Source organism: Cebidichthys violaceus, unplaced genomic scaffold, assembly GCF_023349555.1.
Source record: "Cebidichthys violaceus isolate CVI_PGR_0920_01 unplaced genomic scaffold, fCebVio1.0.p SCAF_20, whole genome shotgun sequence".
Lineage (NCBI taxonomy): Eukaryota > Metazoa > Chordata > Actinopteri > Perciformes > Stichaeidae > Cebidichthys > Cebidichthys violaceus.
In genome coordinates this window covers 7,096,639-7,112,238 of record NW_027176373.1, presented here as the reverse complement: position 1 = coordinate 7,112,238, position 15,600 = coordinate 7,096,639, and the positions used below count along the sequence as shown (strand labels likewise).

Below are 15,600 nucleotides of genomic sequence, written 5' to 3'. Positions count from 1 at the left end.
CTGAGGCTGTGATGCAGTGAAGTCCATGGAATCTGTTTTTATATATAGTACCATACAGATGATATACACGATGACAGGACAGATATAGACAGGCATTGCATCCTCCTTCTTAAAGCCATCCAGTCTTGTTAGATCTGCATTTGCCTTAAGCGAATATGCATAGAGGGATGCATTTTTTATGTATTGGAAGACATTAGAGTCCCAACGTGTCTGGTTAGCCCCAGAGCTGCTGTTGAGAAGTATGGCACCAAAGTTTTGTTTGTGTAGATCATTTGTTCGCATTAGCACTCTGGAATTGATGGCCTACAGGAAAGCTGCTGTGTTGGATGGTGCTTTGTTGTTGCCTTTCACTCACTGTGTGTTGCTTTTATTACTGTCAGCCTTTTATGTTGCAATGTATTTCTCCACAATTTAATCTACTTTAAAGGATGCAATCACTGTTTAGTTTTTTGTTTCTTTTTTACATTAAAGCCTGTATAACTTGATTTTCTCACTTAGTTATGTGTCCTTTCATTCTCCACCAGGTTTGAAAGTAGGTGATGAGATTCTGTTGCTGAATGGTAAACCTGCATCTGCCCTCCAAATGGATGATATGAGGGCTGCGTTTATAAACCAAGCACTGACCTTGAGCGTCAGCACCCTGCCCCAGCTGGACCCTCGTGTGCTGTGCTCCCTTCCACCGCGGCGCTCCGATGGGGAGCAGGACCCAGCCACAGACATCTTCTCCCAGAGCCAAGGTAAGATTCCTGTCCCACATAAACAACGTTGTGGAGGCATGGGTTAAGTTGTTTTCCTTATTTGTGTTTTGAACAAAGGCTTTTTCCATTATGATGTATACATCAACAGTGTCCTCTTGTGACAAATATGGGGGATTCTTTTTCATATGTGTGTGTGTGTGTGTGTGTGTGTGTGTGTGTGTGTGTGTGTGTGTGTGTGTGTGTGTGTGTGTGTGTGTGTGTGTGTGTGTGTTGAGGGCCATCAGGTATCAGTCTTATCAAACTCTTCATGTTGTTATATAACAGGTGTTTCTGTTGGAGTTAAAATCAGATCAGGGTTATCAAAACTAATTATATCTGTAGCTTGACAGCATGTTAGAAAGAAACAAAACATAATAAAATTACCCTTTTTCTTGGAATTTTAAATTTAATTGACTTTTTTAGTTTAAATGATATATTGTCTTGTTCCATTATAAATCCTCTAAACCCCCAACTTTGTGTAGTGAAAAAGGGAGTATGCAGATGGTGCTTTTTTTTTTTTTTTTTTTTTTTTTTAAAGCAGAGGGTGAATAGGGCGATCTGCTAATTATGCTGTCGGATAACCAACCTGCAGGCAGCCGCCAGCTTTCCTCTGCCCTGCTCTTTTCATCTGTGCAAGGGCACCATTTGTATTCCTTTTATAAATTGGGGGCTTGCAGTGCACAGGCTGACAAACTGGCATTGTTTATACAGGGACTCGGAGGCCTATGAATATTAATATGAATCCGTCAGCAGTGCAGAGCTGTCATTGTGTAGGATATGCCGTATGCAAAGGGCCAGACAGAGAATAAAAACACTTCAGCAGCCAGATGGAGGTTATCGATGATATCATGCTTAAGAGGTGTGTGCACAAGAGGCCTTCAACTTAAAGGAACTCAATTTTAAATTTCTCACAGATGTGGCTGGGAATAATAGACGACACGGTCATATCATAACAAGAAAAATAAGTGTTATAGGGATGTTTGTACTGCTGTCATTATCATTGCAATTTAGGGATGACTACTTACAGGGTAGTTTTTCATAACAAAAGTGTATTGTGTATATATCCAGAAGGACACCTGAACACTCAGATTTCTATTAAAGGAAGTGTAGAAAATGAAATGCATTAGAACAGATTAATTGTACATAAGGATCTGTAACTGAGCATTAGGGAGAAGGTTCTGATGTTTGGGTACACACAGCGTATATGTACAATTTTCCCTTTGTCTCTGTCTGTAGAGGACATCCTGGATGAGGTGTCGGGGTTGACGGTGGAGAGCCCAGATCAGAGCTTAGAGGAAGGATCTCGGCGGACCCTGCAGAGTCCTGGAGATCATCAGGAAGACAAAACATGCATGGGGACTGGACAAAAGGTAGAATATGGCGTGCAAAGACACAACTTTGATATGCATACACACTACGACAAACGTGCACATGCATGCAACAGAGCAGGGGATCAATAGAGTAGTTTGACACACTATCAAACAACGTGTCAGTGTCATGTGTTGTTGCAGACAAAGATCAACAGTTCCCTCTGGCAGGTTTTAGTGTGTGTGTGTGTGTGTGTGTGTGTGTGTGTGTGTGTGTGTGTGTGTGTGTGTGTGTGTGTGTGTGTGTGTGTGTGTGTGTGTGTGTGTGTGTGTGTGTGTGTGTGTGTGTGTGTGTGTGTGTGTGGCGAGAAAGCTGGAAGATGTTCACAGGCTTTTTCTTATGCGATACTTGTGACCTTTTACACAAAGACTGTTTTGGAACTGAAAGATCTGACACACACACACACAGCCATAGTTCACACACTCATAACTGCTTTGAAGTTGCTTTGTAGTAAATGATTAAGTCATGCAGTTCATTTGTTATTTCTGTTAACACCTACAACATACTGTAACCATTATCATATTCTTACATAAATAACAGATTTGTTTTTATACAGTGCAGACAACATATTGCATGACTACTTTGTAGTGTGTTGAATAGCTCGTGTGTCAGTCCTAGCACATGAACAGATGTGTGCACAGTATGTACTGGATGTGTGTGTGTGCGTGCACTCTGGAGCACAGAGATGAGGACAGACAGGTGAGCGAAAGAGTGAGTGAACGGCATCACTGTCTAATTAAGATTATGTCGGGTCTGATCAGGGTCGGCGCAGTGATTGCTGGGACACGCCGTGTGCCAGCCGGTCTCCCTTGGATACGGTTGTCACTTCCATTACCATGGCAATGTCTGATAACCAGTAACCACAGGAAACATTTTTCCTTTTTTTTTTTTTTTTTTTTTTTCTTCTTTTTTTTTGTACCTCTCTGTCGATAGCCCAGACATGGACAAAAGAGGAGAGGGAAGGGACAGCGCTGTGTTCTGTCTCGGATATGTGTCAGTGAGCTTCAGTCTCGAGGGCAAACTAATGGGTGAGGTCAGAGCCGGCTCCAGTCCGGTTGGACAGTGGTGGTTCTGTGACTCCAATGTGCCATTATTTGTTTGACGCAAAGTATGCGAAGATGAGAGAAATACCGACAGACAGGGTTGCCAGGATGGCTGAATAAGGACGAGAGGCTTTAAGTCTCATTTGGTGCACTTAATGTGGGGAAAACATCCAGCAGTTCTAAACTTGTTAAACTTTACAATAGTTTGAACCTCCGCACAGCTTCTAATTAACATTTAAAGGGATTTTGCTATTCCAAGCTCATAGTGTTTCGACATGCAAGAAGAAATCCATTCAAATCTATTCTAACAAGTGAAACACTTGGAAACACAAAATGCAGCATGCAATCTTTATATAAACCCCTTTTGGAAAGTGTGCAGTTTAATCATTTTAATGTGTTAAAGATTATGCAATGTCACTTGTGTCAGACTAGCTATATGTTGTTTTCTATAGTGAAAGAAACTCATTGTAGTATCTTATTACCACTAAACAAGAGCAAAATGTGTATATGCAAATGAAGTAAAAACGGTCAAGTCTTCAGTCAGCACAAAATGAGTACAATATTATCATTTATCAACCAATAGGTTTGTTCATGATGATACTAGATCCATCGTGTGAAACAATGTAGTTTCTTTTGGAAATGCAGTAAGGCTTGAGACTAGGATATTGCTTACCCAAGTCTATAATATGTTGTCCCTTGGTTTTTAATGCTTAGTCATGGGCTTCTTGGTTTATTATCAGATGCTGTTCCACATACAAATAGAAGAAGAAAAGCCCTGCAAGGCAATACAGGGCAAAACGGTACATCAGAGCAGTGCAATTTTATTAACAAAGCTCTGGAAATCTATGATCTTCACCTTTCAGTGTCTCACCTCCTGCTCCAGTCTTAACGTGTGCTGTCTTGTATCTCTCCTAATTTCCATCTGCTGTCTGTTTTGCATCATTTTTTTCATCCTCCTTTCTCTCTACCCTTCATTTTCCTTGGCTACTTGATCAATTGTCATATATTTTGTCCATATAATTCAGTACAAGAATGTGACCATGTTCTTTGTCAGATGTGACAGCTCAGTGTTTTTTCCCCCATTTGTCCTTTCAGATAATCCTGTCTAATTATCTTTGGTTTGAACGCTCTTTCTCTTCTCCTGTCCTCCCCAGTTTTCTTGTGACTTCCTCTCCTTGTTTACCCTCCTCCTCCTCACTAACACCCTGCTGCTCCTTAACATAAACAGTATGAGGCTGCTGTTGGCTCTCAAACTGCTCAGCTCCCTAGCTTTCCAGTCGACTGTGGGCCCTGACCTGAACCTGAAGCACTTGGATGCTAACTTTTGTTAAAATAAATCAGTTCAGCTTGCCACAGACTCCCTGGGAACTTAAAAAAACATGTTCTGTATCTTTTTCAATTTGGTTTGCCATTTTTTGCCATGGTTTTGTTTCTACACTCTGCTCTTTGGAAAGCCTCCAAAGTGCTGAAAATTGCGTCTTACCTCATTTCACCCACCGCCTGCAGTCACATGGTGGCAAGATTGAGGAAAAGGAGGCAAAATGGGACCGTTTTAATTATCCCCACATTCTAATTACTTCATTCTCCACAGTGTTTCACATCATTTAGTGGAGATAAATGAGTGTCTGGCTAGCCGGAGGAAACAGGGAGGTTCATTATTTTAGACAAAGCACAGAGCCACCTCCTCGATATGAAAAACCAACTGGAGAATATGACGGTGATTGCTTGCGATAACAGCGATAATGGAGATGACTGTGATTATAGTGTTCTCCAAGGTGTAGTCATCATCACTGACAAGTGCTGGTTATAATTTACAAACCTCTATCAGTTTGGCTTTGGGGTATTTGAAATAGGAAATGCATTATTCATTGTGTGAAGGGTGGAGGGGACAGTTTCCATCAAGATTTGTTTTGATTAACTTCTGATGGTATAATTCAGGTTAATTAGCTCCTTGCAGTCAGTGCATTTGTTTAAGGTACTTACTGACTGCTAAGAATACATACATTTTGTGTATCTTGAGCCTTAAAATCATCTTTTCTTTCTTTTTTTCTTTTTAAATTGTCCCTCAACCTGCTTCTTCTTACTGCCCTCTAATAGGGCCTTACAGCTTTGTCCCAGTTGTTACTGTCTTCTCAAAGTCTTCCACTAGAGGGAGCACTGTGCCGACTCATGAAGACTGCAAGACAACAATAATGTTGCATGCAAGCATGCAACCAATAACAACAGATCTGGTTCAAAATTAATCAAGTATGATGAACAATTTTGATTGGAATATTTCAGTATTCAGCCATCAATAGATTGTATTCCTTGTGTGTAATATATATATGATAATGTGATCTCCAATTTAGATTAATTTAAATACATTTTCTTATGTTCTGTTATTAATGCCCGATGGTGACTACTGTTTTAAGGTAGGAAAGAAAATGCCTTGCACTTGACACTTTCCTCTCCCTTCTAACTTCCCAGAGTTGTAGCAGGAAGCTTGCAGTCTGCAAATGAACGGCCTCAAAGTCTAAATGTTCATGCATACTGTAGATTGGTGAAGACTCGTGTCATAACATCCTTTAGCTTCAGATTAAATGATTAAAGTCTCTCTCTCTCTCTCTCTCTGTGTCATGGCGTATATCCCATCATTCCTCGTAGGGATTTATGGATTTGCATGTTTCCCTGATTTCAAATGAAACTGAACTTCAAGACTCCCCTCCCTCCCCTCCCCATTTTCTCTGTTCGCTGACATTGACAAGTGTATGCCATCCAAATGTGTATATATACTTATACATGTGTATAATACATGTCAAGATTTAATACACCGTGTGTGTGTGTGTGTGTGTGTGTGTGTGTGTGTGTGTGTGTGTGTGTGCGTGTGCGGCAGGTTATGTGTAATCTGTTTATCCTGGCTCTCACTGTTCGTGGTTTCAGCTGACGGCTGTGAGAGCAGGTTTGTGCTTGCCTCCACGCTCCTCCCTCATGCTGTACTCCTGTCTCTCTGTGATCGAGGGCGAGTCTGGGATGTAGTACATTTTGTGAAAGGGTAAGAATTCCTCTCTGTTGGAAATGATTAGGAAATGCATGTGTTGGACTGACGATAGAAAAGGTATTGCTGCCGGGGGTTTTATTTATTTACTTGTTGCCTGCCTCTAATTGTTTTGTTCATATATTCTCTGCTAAGTTGTTGTCTTTTCCACATGTCTGAGGTCAAAGTTTTTTGCATTGCATGTGTGTAGAACTGCGTGAGCACACATATGCTCATTTGCTGGATTGATTGTCCTTTTAACAGACTTCACAAAAAACACACTTGCATTGGTCAAAAGGTTGCGTAACTTGAAGTTTTGACAGATTTTTCAAAGATCTATTTCAACTAACAACTGTGTAACAAACAGCCGTATTCCTCCATGTATTAGGCAACTCTTGTTTCTCAGAAAAGACGAGTGAGCAGCAGGTGTGGTATGGTTAGCCATAACTTGATTGACAAGTGAATTTCAGGTTTCAGTTGGAAGCAATTATGGCATGAGAACTTGAAGTTCCAGTCAGATCTGGAACAAATATCATTTGTAGAATATACTTCAAGCTGCTTTGACTACCAGGAAGAGATGTTTAGTGCATCAGGGCATTTCTTATTTTGCTGGGTATGTTTTCATTTAATTTTGAAAGAGGAGATGGAGCTCATGCATACCATTTGCGTTAATCGCTTAATAAGGCTGCTGTCGTTTCTCATCGGTGATGATATAAGTCTCTGAGTTGCATTCAGAGAGAGAGAGAGAGAGATGCCTGTTGTCTTTTCGTGCGGTTCCTGTATTCCTGTGTTTGAGCTCTCACCACCCACCGCCTTCTCACCCCCTCTCCTCCCTCCTTTCTCCTCCCCTCTTTGCTTCCATGTCTCGTGTGATGTTTGATCTTGTTATTTAATGTTGTATTCTCCGTTGAAGCTGCTCGCGAACACCTGGACAGAAGTGACATAGCAACAAGGACAGACAGAGAGCGAGAGGGAGCGGGAGAAGAAGAAAAGAGAGTGGGTAGATGACCGGGAAACATGCAGAGGCAGTAGGGGGATTGAGACTGATAGGATAGACTCTTTAGGATAAAGTGACATGAGGGTGCTGTTTTTTTGCAATCTGTTCTATTCAAGTGTTTTGACTATTTGCGCAGCTGCAATGGTAATGAATTTACCAGCAATAGTGTTTTTCAGAGCGGTGTGAAAGCTGAATAGCAGGTATTTACTTTTACACTTTTTTTTTTAAATTTTAATTAATTTTTTTTTTTATTAGTTTGGCTAGACGCGTTCAACATCCATACATCCTGCACAGTGTATTTGTCGTACATTTTGGCAGAAGATACTGTAAAAATGATTCCTCCTGGCTCTGAGAGGCATTGAAGGAAGAATGGAAGCTACCTGGACTGGAAAAGCGGGACAGAAAATGGACACCTGACTTCTCCTTGACCTTTTTGTTTGACCTGCCAGCATGTCAGCCATTAGGAGGAGCAGGAACTCCAGACGCTCGACCGAATCCATCTATGATATGTTACAGCTGGTGTGTGTGTGTGTGTGTGTGTGTGTGTGTGTGTCTGTGTGTGTGTGTGTGTTCCCTTGTGTTTTGGATATGATCCTGCAGAGGTCAGTGATTTTGTGATGGTACCAACAGTGCTGAGGTTAGAGGTTCTATTCCCATCAGAGCAACCCATTCTAACAACTAATGGAATATTTTTGACTCATCACACATTGTGATAACTTAAGGGTTCAGATCTTATCATATCCCCCTGTTTATATTTCAATAGAATGAGTAAAGCATTATTCATTGTGTCATTAAAAAAGCATCTCTGTGCTGCAAATCTAACAATCGGGAAGTATTATCACTTGTTGTGATAATACTCAGTTGTTTATCTTAAATTGAATCCGGTTAAATCAGTCTAATTACTGACGTGTATCAACATTATCTGTACAATTTATTTTTTTGATGCTACCCATAGGTTGCCGATTAGAAAGGTGTGTGTGGGTGTGGGGTCATTCATACTGTAGGTTTGATCAGTGTTTCTTGCACATTGATCCATGCATCAATTTCTTTTCTGCAATATATATTTTTTAACAGGAATTGCATATTTAAATGTTAACCAACTTAAATAATACATTGTTTGTTTGTCTCTTTTAAGGAGGAGTTTTAAATTGTCGGCAATGTTCTTACATGACTCACCTTCTGGGAGTGATGCTCACAATGCAGCGTGAATGACTTGGACAGGCTTTATGTTTATGATAAGCTGGCTAATTTTATTTTACTTGTTTTACACACTTTTGGTTGCATGTGTTGTTGTTGTTGTTATCGTTTTAGTGACGTAAGGAGCTCATCTTGACTCGATGAGAGGAATTTCAGTACCAGCATTTCTGTCAAATTGTGTGTGTGCGTGCGTGTGTGCGTGTGTACCCAGCAGTGTTGCAAAACTGGTTTGAATACCACAATGGAAAATTGTGTTTGTCATCGCTGCAGCTTAAGAGAAGACCAGCCATGAAATCAGCAAAGACAAGCCGTGTCTTTCAGCTGACCAGCTGTCTGCAAATCAGTCAGTAGAAACACACAAGCAGGCGCTGTATGTTGTCACGGATTACAATTAATAAACACCTTCACTGACTTCACACAGATGTGGGATGTTTGTGTGACATACATTTGCAACAGTACTTTTATTTATAAGACTGATGACTGCCGTTTTGAATTAGAACCATTAGTTTCATCAAACAAAACGATGGCTGAAAATCAGATCCTGCTTTGTGTTTTCTGCAGATACAGATCACCCGATCAGCTGTACACAACAGAGTTCCACTGCAATGTCCCACTGAGTCTTAGACATCTCACAAGACAGGGAATTGTTAATGATTGTCCTGCCTAACCAGATCAGAGCTTTCAATTTCTTTAAAGGTTTATTTGATAAAAGACAGTCACACAATTTGGGGGGGGGGGGGGGGGGGGGTTGTGTAAAGGCAAGAATTAGGCGTGTAGTGGAGGTCTTAGACAGAAGTCAAATTAAATGAGACATGGAACACAAATCTTTTGCAATTAGTGTTCAGTGTGTGGGCTGAGTCATTCATTCCTCCACATTTCAAGGAGATTATTTATTCTAATTGTCATTTTAATGTACTAGTCCTGGCTGGGTGGAGACAGTGAAAAGATGTCTCATAACAGACCTGCTTGGACTTGGCCCGCAAACAATCCCATGAAACCACAGATTCTCCAAGGTTTCATATAAATCCACTGAGAGAATGGAATATGAGATCTTAAGAAGTAGATTATTAGGTTGTATGTACAGACATTGGAACGATTTGTAATTGTTTTTGGTGTTGTAGGAATTATTGCTGTATTACTCACAGTGCATTTCAGATTTGCACATCCAGCCTCACTTTAGATAACGCTCCTGTGTCACTTTCTTCGCCTACGCACTGTTGCATCACCTTCGCATCCTTGGAACTATGAAAGAAACAGTCAAATGTGGACAGAGCCTCTTGATCCTAACTATTTATGTTGTTGCGTGGGTTCCAGTTTGTCATTCTCAAACTGCTGTTGCACCTCAGTATGGAAGAAAATTCATCTAAGCTTTTTCCAGAAGTTGTTGACCCTCACTTTGCAAAGCATGGTATTGAATAAGGAATGTAGGAGTCTTTAGTTTTTAAGAGTAGCAGCAAATCTTAACTGCTATTGGTGTGTAAAGCCAGAGATAGGCAGAGAGGAAGAGCTCTCTACTTTTTTTTTTTTAGGCCCCCTACGGTACCAGCTTGACCTGGCAGGTCTGCACATGCTTGGCATTTTTACCTGGTGTGGTGTTATGGCAGGTTTTGCAAGCTTGTACACTATACGTTTTGTTGGTGGTGCATATTTTCGAGTTTGTGCTCCACCCATTACATGATTTCTTTTGTTTTTGCTTGTGTTGTAATTCCTCGTCCGCTTAGCTCTACTTTGTATCATGTCAAAAATGCACTAATGGCAGTCTTCTCTGATATGTATAATCACCCTTAAAGAAATCCTACAGATGAGTGACATGTTCTTTGTCTCTTTCTGTACAGAGCACAGAGCAGGTCACTGCTTTCTGCCGCAGTCTCCATGACATGAATCCCCTGGAGTGCCCTATGTCATCCTCCTCATCGTCGTCCTCGTCATCCCTCTCCCCGAGCCCTGTGTCAGCTCTACCACCAACAGCAGGCTTTGCCACCCAGAGACAGCTCTCCCACGCAGACAAACTCCGCAAGGTCATCAATGAACTTGTGGAGACGGAGAAGACTTACGTCAAAGTCAGTATAAGCTCTCCTGGAGCGTTAAGACAATCTTTACTACACAAGTCAATGCCTAGTGAGTCATAGTTGTATCTATTTGATAGTAATGGACACTCAATCTCGTATTGTTGCTGGTAAAACTATATTAAACATTTTGTTTGAAGTGTCATCATCATTGTAATAGGCATGCAGATTGTTAACATCCTTTTCGTGTCATGGTAGGTTATGTTCATGCCTGAGGGAGCTGATTTCTTTTTTAAATTTAAAATCCTCAGTAAAGACGCCAAATTAAACAGCCTTGACTTCAATAGACGCCCACACAAGCTCTTCCCCATTTTTCCTTCAACATCTGATCACAGGCTAATCTTGTTCCTATCCCTTGTCTTTATCAGGACCTGAGCTGCCTCATAGAGTGCTACTTGACACCTTTGCAGAAAGAGAGCTTCCTTACACAGGATGAGGTACCTTCTACCTGATCTGTATAATCCAAGAATAAAAAAACTGTATACCAATTGTTGTAGATTTACATAACCCGAAACACTGACATTGCTCTTGAGGTGGTAACGGTGTCAGAACGATGCTTTGCGTGTGTTGTAGCTGGACGTTTTGTTCGGTAACCTCGGGGAGATGGTGGAGTTCCAGGTGGAGTTTCTCCGGACACTGGAAGATGGGATCAGACTGGTGCCAGATCTGGACAGACTGGAAAGGGTGGAACAGTTTAAGGTAAGGGAACGTTGATCTCCTTTTAATCTGTTCATTCACTTTTTCACGACGACATTTGCTTGTTACAAAAAAAAATTCCCATTTGCTAAAGTGCAGCCTCGATTTCTGAGCAAAGATATTTCTATTGAGATAGCATGTAATGCTTGTGTGTTTCCGCAGAAAGTGCTGTTCTCCTTGGGGGGTTCATTCCTGTATTATGCTGATCGCTTCAAGATCTACAGCGCCTTCTGCGCCAGCCACACCAAGGTCCCCAAGGTCCTGGCTAAAGGTAAAAACATGCATCGACTGGCATCAAGAACAGAGCCACCACATGCTCCTGTGAAAGTTGTACAGTAGTTCATTGCTCTCTACCATCAGTGGCATGCGATAGCTGAGGGGCTAGTGTAGTACAGGAAGCATGTTGTTCTATTTCCATGCCCTGCAGTATGAAAGGCAAGCTGCAACTAGTATCGGCACACAGTGAGGCATAAACTTGAGACTTACAATGTTGAGTTGAGAGGCATTTGACGGACACTTCAGTGGCCACCTGTTTAGGTTTGAATCTTATGATTAAAGTTATTTACAGGTACAGAGGCTTCATCTTTTAGATGCAGCTGCCTGTATCTGTTTGTTTCCTTGCCCTTTGTACAAAATGAACAAATGCTCATATTTCTGCTCCTCCAGCGAAAACCGACCCAGATTTTAAGGCTTTCTTGGCTGAGAGAAACCCCAGACAGCAACATTCATCCACTCTGGAGTCTTACTTGATCAAACCCATCCAGAGGGTCCTGAAGTACCCGCTGCTGCTAAGGGAGCTCTACTCGCTCACTGACCCTGACAGTGAGGAACACTACCACCTGGACGGTAAGCCATTGTTTTTTTATTATTAATATTCACTTTTTAACTGCTGTGAAGCCGTATAATATCAGCTCCAGACCCATGGAACTGTAATGTAATGAAGATGCATTAAATTATGGTAATTGTGATTTGGAGATGATGAATGTTTGTCCAATTCAGTTGCAATGAAGGCCATGAATAAAGTTGCGAGCCACATCAACGAGATGCAAAAGCTTCATGAGGAGTACGGAGCTGTTTTCGACCAGCTCATCAATGATCAGACTGCGGATAAAAAAGAGGTAAACATGATCATGCCCATTTTATTAAAGGCTGGATCTGTCGTGAATCCAACAGATTATCCAATATTTTAAATGAATATTTTACAATCTGTTGAATTACTTCCAAATGTCGCAGGTGGCTGACCTCTCGATGGGGGATCTTTTGCTACATTCTACTGTGATGTGGCTCAACCCTCCAGCCTTTTTGATCAAGAGCAAAAAGGACCCTGATATGGCTGCCTTTGGTAAGGCTTAATTTGGGTTTTGGATTATATTGTAGGATTGATTCTCCTCTACTAGTCTTTCTTATAAAATATTTTTTGGGGGATTGAAATCTTTTTTTTAAATTTTAAAAGTTTCAGCTCTTTAATGGGCATAGACACCTAACATAGTATAATGATGTACCAAAGACATAATATAAGCTTCTTAAAAGTAGAATTTATTGCATTAGTTTTGGTTGCATTGCAGCTCCACTTGATGTACATTTAAGAGTTATATTGAGTCAAAAAGTTCCACAGTCTTCATTTTTAAGTCAAACTCTTCAAACAATGACATGCATTTTTTACTTTTATGTATTTGATTGGTCAATATATTATATAACATTGAAAATCCTGTCACATCTGCAGGATTTCAAATGACACATGATCTGCAAAGCGCTCATCCCTGTGTATTAAATACTAATACACTGTGACAAATATTTCCATATACATTGGATATGCAGTTATCGTTTTCTCTGCAACAAAAGAGCAATGCTACTGTAGGTCTACTGTTCTCTGCCCTGAAGAAACACGGCATACTGTATCTTAACACTTGCAGGCACGCGACACTTCACTGTATCCCGCATAATACTGCCATGCATAGTGTGAGGCTGGGTGCTATTTCAGACGGTGAAGAAATAGACTTGTTAAAAGAAAAACCCAGTCGGGCATATAACATATAACATATTTTTTTACTTTTCATGTGAAATGCAGCATTTCATTAATGGGATTGCTTGAAATTCTCACACACCCAAAAGTGTCCTGTGTCTTAAAATTGTACTCTGCTCAGACACTTTTGGCAATAAATATTTCATGTACATGGTATAAGGGCTTTTCCTGGCAAGGCGATAGTGAGTTGCAGTGGTTGCTTTGTGCTTGCAATGTCGTGGCTTTTAGTCCATATTCATCTTTGGTGCTGCTGATATAGCATGCCAGTAGTTTGAGGCTATTCTAAAGGTAGGACTAAAAGCGTCCACTGACATGGTGCATCAAGCTGCCACTCTAGTAAATCGAGGAATAAAATGTCTATTTTGATGTCTGCGATGAATGAAAGCAGACCCCTCCTAATGGTTTCCATCTTTCCTTTGCCGTCATTTAGTGTTCAAAACAGCAGTTGTATTTGTGTACAAAGACAGCTCCAAGCACAGGAAAAAAATTGTAAGTACTATTTTTCCAATTTTCTGTTGATGAATCCAGTCAGAGAAACACTTTGTTGTTGGATGTATTGTGGGGATTGGGGCTCTGGGCTTTCTCTTAAGTGGTTTTCTTTTAAATTGCTTTTTGTTTTGTTTTGGGTGGCACATTGAGAATACAAAGGAATTAAGGTTAATGTCTTTCATCATGGGACAATAGACTGAATTGAATGAGGGTAGTTTTTGGCAATTGAATAGACTGAAGAGACTTTATATGCAGACTTCTATTCCCCTTGCACACTACAATAAAGTACAGTATGGTGGATGGTTGTGTCTGTTAACCAACCTTCTGTCATTGCACTCTTCTGCTCTCTGCTGTCATCTTGATGTATTGCAGTAGTTATGTATTGGATATCCAACCAGTCCCTCTTTTTCAGGTTGGATCTCATCGTGGATCTGTGATTGATGACAAAGATCCTTTCCGTTTCCGTCACATGATCGCAACGGACTCGCTTCAAGTCCGTGCCCTTGCAAGTACGTCTATTTAAATACAGTAACGTGCAGAAAATGCCATTTTCCAATCTTGTATCACCATTTCTCATTAAGGAGTGGTTGTTTCTTTTGCCCCAACTTAGTAGACTTGATTTTGAAGAAAATTGATTTAGGTATTTAAACTATACAAGAAAGAAGTACATAAAGAGTAGGAGACAACTCACTGATACTATTTTTTCTTGTGTTTAAAAAAATAATCAGTGACTAAAAAGCTCCAACATAATTGGAATAGATCATCTGTACGATCAAATACCATTAGCAAAACATTTGAATTATTCGGTCTTTAGTAAAAGATATGTATTTGACAAGAGTTGAAATGTTTATAAGCTCTTTGAGGCGCCATGTGGAGACTTTAATTTGTCTTGCCTGGGAAGCAAAGATCTCATAATTGATATTGTCATTCATCCAGAATATAAGTGGGGAAACTTGTGCGGTGATTTTTGCATGGGCTACAGATAGTGTTTTTTAATAAATACATGAATGTATTACACATTATTCTTTGATATTGATCAAAGTTAATATGTCCTCACAAGGGAAGCGCTGGGCTTTACAAATAGCATCTTGCTTGTGCCTGAACTAGATTATTGCATCTTTCCCCAATAGATTCATTTATAACTTGAGCATATTGTTCTTTAGGAATAAATGTATTCAGCATTTCTATATTGAGGGCACAGTAAAAGATAATTTGCATGTGAGGGAGTATGTCATCCAAACCACAGAGGTTGATTGTGATGACTTCTTATTTTCTGACAGTGGCTTCAAAGGCTCTGGAGTCCACTCAGTGTTGCTGGTTTTCTTTCCCACAAAATATATGATAACCTTTGTAAGCAAAACAAATGGATACCTATTAATATGTCTGCATGCAATCTCTGTTCCAGATGAACCTTAAATCACTACCTGGTAGTGTGTGGTTTTAATCTGCCAAATGGCCTATTGTTTAAGAGGGAAGAAATTGATGACGGAAATTAACTGAATGCTAAAATGAATGTAGATAACATCTCTATTTTCCCCACCTCTCAGACTCTGAGGGTACAGCGGTGTGTGAGATAGTTCACACAAGATCTGAATCTGAAGGAAGACCAGAGAGAACCTTCCAGTTGTGCTGCAGGTATTCATTTTATTATATTTTTTTTTTTTTTCAAAAACTGTACACATGTATTGAAATCATGTGAACTAAAAATATTTTTTTTTGTCTAATCTGCAGTTCTCCAGATAGTAAGAAGGACTTCCTGAAAGCAGTCCACTCCATCCTTAGGGAAAAGCAGCGCCGGCAGTTTCTTAATACAGAGACTCTGCCACCCAACCAGCAGTACGTCCCATTTGGGGGCAAACGACTGTGTGCCCTAAAAGGAATGCGGCCCGCCATGAACAGAGCAGGTGACAAAGCTTAAGTATAGCTTCTAGTTCACGGGACAAGAAGGGCCTACAATGTTTGTACATGACA

General features: G+C 40.4%; 1 protein-coding gene across 7 annotated transcripts in view; it reads left to right on the top strand.

Annotated features, from left to right (window-relative positions):
- The window catches only part of LOC137876407 (rho guanine nucleotide exchange factor TIAM1-like), a 51,842-nt gene that overhangs the window by 33,544 nt on the left and 2,698 nt on the right, over positions 1–15,600 (top strand). For 2 of the 7 annotated variants that reach the window (XM_068715935.1, XM_068715936.1), the window contains exons 16-28: positions 525–737; positions 1,974–2,107; positions 10,191–10,415; positions 10,790–10,858; positions 10,995–11,120; positions 11,280–11,388; positions 11,784–11,963; positions 12,117–12,235; positions 12,351–12,459; positions 13,571–13,629; positions 14,042–14,138; positions 15,177–15,264; positions 15,361–15,533. In XM_068715935.1, the coding sequence (XP_068572036.1) occupies positions 525–737; positions 1,974–2,107; positions 10,191–10,415; positions 10,790–10,858; positions 10,995–11,120; positions 11,280–11,388; positions 11,784–11,963; positions 12,117–12,235; positions 12,351–12,459; positions 13,571–13,629; positions 14,042–14,138; positions 15,177–15,264; positions 15,361–15,533 (1,701 nt within the window). Of the gene's footprint in view, positions 1–524; positions 738–1,973; positions 2,108–6,095; positions 6,243–6,737; positions 6,775–7,063; positions 7,359–7,668; positions 7,678–10,190; positions 10,416–10,789; positions 10,859–10,994; positions 11,121–11,279; positions 11,389–11,783; positions 11,964–12,116; positions 12,236–12,350; positions 12,460–13,570; positions 13,630–14,041; positions 14,139–15,176; positions 15,265–15,360; positions 15,534–15,600 lie in introns of those variants that run through there. The other 5 variants (XM_068715938.1, XM_068715940.1, XM_068715937.1 and 2 more) reach the window with 5 other exon arrangements.